At 31.1% G+C, this 6782-nt stretch overlaps 1 protein-coding gene across 1 annotated transcript; it reads right to left on the reverse strand.

Annotated features, from left to right (window-relative positions):
• Window positions 1-1023, reverse strand: LOC144564668 (uncharacterized). The gene has a single exon (XM_078314274.1). It carries the CDS (start codon window positions 1021-1023, stop codon window positions 1-3), a length of 1023 nt encoding a protein of 340 aa, XP_078170400.1.
• Between the last annotated feature and the right edge of the window lie 5759 nt (window positions 1024-6782).

Below are 6782 nucleotides of genomic sequence, written 5' to 3' on the forward strand. Positions count from 1 at the left end.
TTAGTTTTTATTGTCTTCGGTAAAGAAATCAGAAACATCCAAATGAGTAACATCAAGTTGGCTAATATCGAAATTGTCATCACAAACAAAATTTGTTTCGATATTTTTCTCCTTATTCTTTAGTGATGCTTGATATAAGTCAACAAGATGCTTTGATGTACGACAGGTACGTGACCAATGACCTTTACCACCACAACGATAGCATGAATTCTCTTGTTCTTTATTATGCCCACTTTTTTCTTTCTCAGTTTTTTCTTCATTGTTTTTCCACTTCTGGTGGAGAGATATGTTCTTAGAATGATCACCACGATAATAACCTCGACCGCGGCCTCGGCCACGACCTGGACCACGGCCTGGACCACGGCCAAGGCCATTGCCACGTCCACGTCCTTGAAATTGTCCAGAATTGTTATGCATTGCTACATTCACTTCAGGGAATGAAGCAGAACCAGTTGGACGGGATTCATGATTTTTTATCAAAAGCTCATTATTTTGTTCAGCCACAAGAAGGCAAGAAATCAATTCAGAATATTTCGTGAAACCTTTTTCACGATATTGTTGTTGTAAGAGTATATTGGATGCATGAAAAGTGGAGAATGTTTTTTCTAACATATCTTGATCAGTAATATTTTCTCCACATAATTTTAGTTGAGAACTAATTCTAAACATTGCTGAGTTAAACTCACTTACAGTTTTAAAATCTTGTAATCTCAAATGCATCCATTCATAACGAGCTTTTGGGAGAATAACAGTTTTCTGGTGATCATATCTTTCTTTTAAATTTTTCCATAAAGTAAGTGGGTCTTTTACCGTAAGATATTCAGCTTTCAATCCTTCATGAAGGTGGTGACGAAGAAAGATCATAGCTTTGGCCTTATCTTGTTTAGAGGCGGTATTACTTTCTTTGATTGTTTCTCCAAGGCCATTTGCATCTAAATGATTTTCAGCATCTAACACCCATGATAAGTAATTTTTTCCCGTAATGTCAAGAGCCACAAATTCAAGTTTGGCAAGGTTCGACATAATGATACTATCACAAAAATATTAAGTAAGTTAAATAATATTCAATACTATAAAAACAAAAATTAATATTGAATGGATCTAATAATTTTTTTTTTTTTAGTGTTGCATTGAACACTCTCTGTTTTATACGAATCAATATATATATATATATATATATATAGAGTTAGGCTGGGGTGCTATGGATAGCATAGTGGCCTCTATGCTACGGCTCAATATTCGAGTTTTCAAAATCCAAACGGTCGATCCGAACCGTTCATCTTATTCTCCATATTAATATCTGCTTGGAGACCAAATTTTACATTTTTCTGAATTTTTTTACTATTTATTAAGTATTTTACAAAATTGTTGATTCAACGGTGGCTGCACAAAACAGTAAAACCGTTGGATTAGCGATTTTCAAAGTGGCTTAATAAATAGTAAAAAAATTCAGAAAATTATAAAATTTGGTCTCCAAGCAGATATTAATATGGAGAATAAGATGAACGGTTCGGATCGACCGTTTAGATTTTGAAAACTCGAATATTGAGCCGTAGCATAGAGGCCACTATGCTATCCATAGCACCCCAGCCTAACTCTATATATATATATATATATATATATATATATTAATGTAATTATTTAATACAAATCAAACTATCCGTATAATACAGAGAGCAAATCAACAAAAAGAAAATTAATTAATTAATTAAAATAAAAGGGAAATTTAAAGGTGTCGGAACTTTAATCATTAATTATAATGAAGCTTTGTTAAATCTAATACCGTATATTATGAAAAAAAAATATTACAAATTATAAATTTATGATTAACATGTGGCTTCAATAATTTAATTCTATAATTGAACTTCGGGTCAATTGATAAAATTGATGAAATGGCTTCGGGCCAATTTCATTAACATAATTTATATTCATATGGCTTCGGGCCATTAAATTCATATAATAATATAATCATATGGCTTCGAGCCATATCTTTAACATAATCTATGTTTAACACAAAATAATGTAAAAAGATAACATAATATTATCATAATATAATATAAAAGGTAACATAATTAAATATTAAAAATATTACCTTAAACCTTCAAATAGTAGAGCTCTCGTGCTGATAACGTGTTATAAAGCAAAAATAAACAAACACAAACAAGATGGAGAGAATGTAAATAATGGCTATCTCTTATTCATATATTTCTCATGTGTACAATACAAGATTACAATGCCTCTATTTATAGGCTACCAATTGTAAATGAAAAACCATTACAATAATAAATACAAAATGAATTCTAAATAGTAGTGGGATATAAATTCCAATGGTAGTGGGGTAGTGGAGATTAATATTGGGAGTTACAAATGAATGGACCATCCATTATATTCATAACAATCTCTAAATTATCCCATTATCTCCAACGGTCAAGTTTTTGCAATTTCAGCACAATTGTAATTGCAATTTATTTTATTTTCACCGACTCTACATCCGTAAAATTAGATCTAATTTCATTTTAACTGCCACATCAGCGATTTCTTTTTTTGGTTAACCTTTTCATTTCTTCTCCGTGTGTTTCTGTTCATATTCTTCTTTCGTGCCTTTTTCTTCTCTCCTTTCTCCACCTAACTACTTCAGAAAACAATTCTCTCTCTCTTCTCTCCATGATAAACAACACAAGCCCCCCTTCTCCCTTCTGTCTCCTCTCTCTCTCCTGTCCCATCTCTCTCCATACATTCTTCAATGAAGAGGCCCATTAAATTGGAACTAAAACATGAATTAACAACAAGGAATGTAAAGTGGTTATTTTCATGAGAATCAGACGATACCATAATTAAGAAACCAGCATATTCATTATATATTCAAAATGTTAGACTTCATGTAACTATTTGAACCAATTAAATTGGAATTAAAATGTTTTCGCAAATTGGTCCAAACAAACATATAATTGATTATTGCCAGAATTAAATTGCCTTGTTCAACCCAAAAGGTAAGAGAGGAAGCTCAACAGAAGGAGCTCGATTTGTTGTACAGTATCTCCTAAATCAGTGGTGATTTGAGGTGAAATTGAGGAAGTGGACAGATGCGCATCCATTTGAAAGATGGTATCACGGTTTTTGATGCAAGTGAAAAATGATTACAGAAGGAAGAGTCACTCCGTGTCTCACTGAAGAAAGCTTTATTCACGTAAAAGTTTGTGGAGAAATGGGAGGGGAAGAGTGGAGGCGGCAAATCCGGTGACAGCAGAGGAATGGGAACGAGAAGGGGGAGAGGAAGAAACGATGGAGCGCAATAGCTTCGTTTGGGAGAGGAAAGAGGGGAGGAAGAAGAGTTTGATCCATGGAGCGAATTTGATTGGCTATTGTTCGCTAGCCTGGAAGATTGAAAGCGAAATAAAATTCGAGTGAAAGCTTGCGAATTTGAAAGGACCGCTACATCAGTGAGAACTCAAATAAAATTGACACGTCGAAGCCACGTCGGTATTTGCAATTCCATATGCAAGCCGTTGGAGATGCTATATTATGTGTATGTCTCACTTATCTAGTCGGCTCCAAAATAAAACACGAGCATAATATATTTTTTTATGTTTTCTTTTTTCCTTTTTGGTTACAAGATATGCGGTGGATGACATATTGACAGATGCCAATTTCTGATAGTGATACCTCTGAAAGGCCCAACTTCCCGACATCGTGCTTGCGTGAAAAATGTGAGATTTACGCTCGTTTATAATGTACTCGCAAGTTTTTTTTTTTTTTTTTTAAAGAAAAATTGGTGCCAGAGCCTTCGTTATTTAGTTAGAAATTTGTGCATTGTTATTTAACAAAAAAAATAATTAGTTAAGATAAAGATGAAATGTATGCTTTTTATCATTATTTGAGCAAAACCCCTTTATTTCGTTCTAATTAGTTTTAACTTAAACAGGGACATCGGGCATATTATATTGTTAGGTGAAGAAGTTCAATTGTTGAACTTTGATTTACGCGTCTACTTATAATTAAATACATAACATAGGCAAACATGGATTAATTGACAAAAACAATTAGTAAACCCCTGTTTTAAATTTTTAATAAAGAATGGAAGAAGGGATTAAAAAGTTTCGATTCCGATCTAAATAAAAAGAAGTCAGAAACTATATATATATAGAGTTAGGCTTGGGTGCTATGGATAACATAGTGGCCTCTATGCTACAGCTCAATATTTGAGTTTTCAAAATCCAAACGGTCGATCCGAACCGTTCATCTTATTCTCCATATTAATATCTGCTTGGAGACCAAATTTTACATTTTTCTGAATTTTTTTACTATTTATTAAGTATTTTACAAAATTGTTGATCCAACGGTGGCTGCACAAAACAGTAAAACCGTTGGATTAGCGATTTTCAAAGTGACTTAATAAATAGTAAAAAAATTTAGAAAATTATAAAATTTGGTCTCCAAGCAGATATTAATATGGAGAATAAGATGAACGGTTCGGATCGACCGTTTGGATTTTGAAAACTCAAATATTGAGCCGTAGCATAGAGGCCACTATGCTATCCATAGCACCCCAGCCTAACTCTATATATATATATATATATATATATATAAAGGCTTTCGTCAGTTCTAATCAATTCTAAGCCATGTCATAATAACGCGCTATTTGAGCTACGGACGCTATTGCGGTAATAGCGGTCCGCTATAGCGCATAACGCGTAGCGCAAATAGTGCCCGCTATGCAACATTTTTTTTTGTTTTTTTTCAATTTATATGAGCTTTAAATAAAAGCTCATATTGGATTTTAACCATAAATTTTTTTTGCAATTGACGTACTAAACTTTATATTAAACTATTAAATATTTAATGAGAGATCCATCAAACGAAATCAAAATAAGGAAGCTACAACGCGCCATGCAACATGAGCTGTTTTTTCTTTTCTTTTCAATTTATATGGGTTTTAAATAAAGACTTAGATTTAATATATTAAGATATTTCTTGAAGTAACAAAATGATACTTACTATACAGTAGTTTGAATATTTTGAATATATTAAGATAGTTAATTATGTCATGATGTCTAGGTTATTTTGAAATTTAAATAGAAAAAAGATAGATTATGTCATGATGCTGAATATATTTTGAATAAAAAAAGATTGATAGTTTATAATATTAGTATTACTATGGATATTTTGAGTCGCAATTTGGACTTTGTATTTATTCAATATGAATATTATAATTTTTTAATCAATTTGATATTATTTATTATTCTATAAGACTTAGATAATGTTGATATTTAGTACAAACATATGATATAATTTTTATAAATATATGAAAACGCTATGTAGCATAGCTTTCACTATAGCGACGCTATTCGCTATAGCTTTTTTTTGTAGGCCTCCCGCTATGACGTGATAAACGCTATTTAGAACCTTGGTTCTAATATCTATTTTTTTTTCAAAGGTTTTCTAAAATTTTTAACCAATTCAGAGCAAGTCCCATGTTAATGAGCGGGTCATGTGTTTATGCTGTAAATGCAAATACAATAGGACCCATCCGGCACCACCTATCTATTACACAGCTGCTCGTGTTGGGAACTCGTATCCTTTTTTGTAAAGTTTAAATAATTGATTTAAAAATGTTAACTTGAATTTTGTATGAATATATACTTGTAGGTCAAATTTTATATTTTATTTAAGTTCTTTTTTCACTATTCTTTTAGATAGGTTAGGAAATCACTTAATTTGAAAAACCTTTTGACCATCTAATTTTCCACTTATTAAAAAAAAGAGTAAAGAAATTATACAAGAGTGAGATTAGGAAATCTCTCTCTCTCTAATTTGATCTACATATACATATATATATATATAATTTGATCTACATATACATTTTGATGTGAAGATTATATTTAACGCTTAAGATGGATTGGATATAGATATATAGCACAGATTGATTCATAATATGCATATTATAATGGACTCGCTCTAAAAAAAATAGCAAATTATCAAATTAAACATTGTTGGTTTGTTCTTCATTATTTACATAGAACATTAAACATTAACTAAATTGGAATCAAAACGAAATTTGATAGGTCAATAATAAGAAAAATGGCTAAAAAAACTCCGTTTTTTTAATAAATTGCTTGAAGAAAGGCTATATATATTTTTAAGCGGTCCAAATTCGATACACGTCGTATTGATGATGAATAACATATCTTTAATTTCACTTTTTCTTTTTTTTTAGTTTAAACAATAGTTTTGAAGATTCTTAATGAATTCTATCATAAATATTAGATATGTTTCTATTTTGAAAACTCTTTAAAAAAAAAGTCTTGAAAAATGAAATGGATTAGGACTATACGGACTCGAACTGTAGACCTTCTCGGTAAAAGAGATCAAACTGAATTTCTTATCGAAATGATTCAAACTATATATTTCAAAGACCCAACATGCAGTTTGTTGCATTGGGCTCTTTCATTAACTAAAAAAAAAATCAGTTAATTCACCATATTATTTCATTATGGGAAAAATGAAGATAAAAAGATGGTTCCATGTACTCTGATTCATTATGTCCTGATTTAAGAGCAATACCAAAGTTTTTCAGAGAATGGTTACCTTGACTTTAGGTCTGCCTTCGTCCTATTTCATCTAATTTGAAATAAATAAAATCTCTATTGTTCTACTGTATGTAAGAGTCGAATATGAGACTTTATACACCTTAAAGTTCATAGGACGAAAAGAATTTTTTTGAGATCCTTATACTCATTATGTCTAGCATTGAATATATTTAGCTATTGCGTTGGATTATCTGA

The sequence above is a fragment of the Carex rostrata genome, chromosome 1, assembly GCF_964058835.1.
Source record: "Carex rostrata chromosome 1, lpCarRost1.2, whole genome shotgun sequence".
In the NCBI taxonomy this organism is placed as follows: Eukaryota; Viridiplantae; Streptophyta; class Magnoliopsida; order Poales; family Cyperaceae; genus Carex; species Carex rostrata.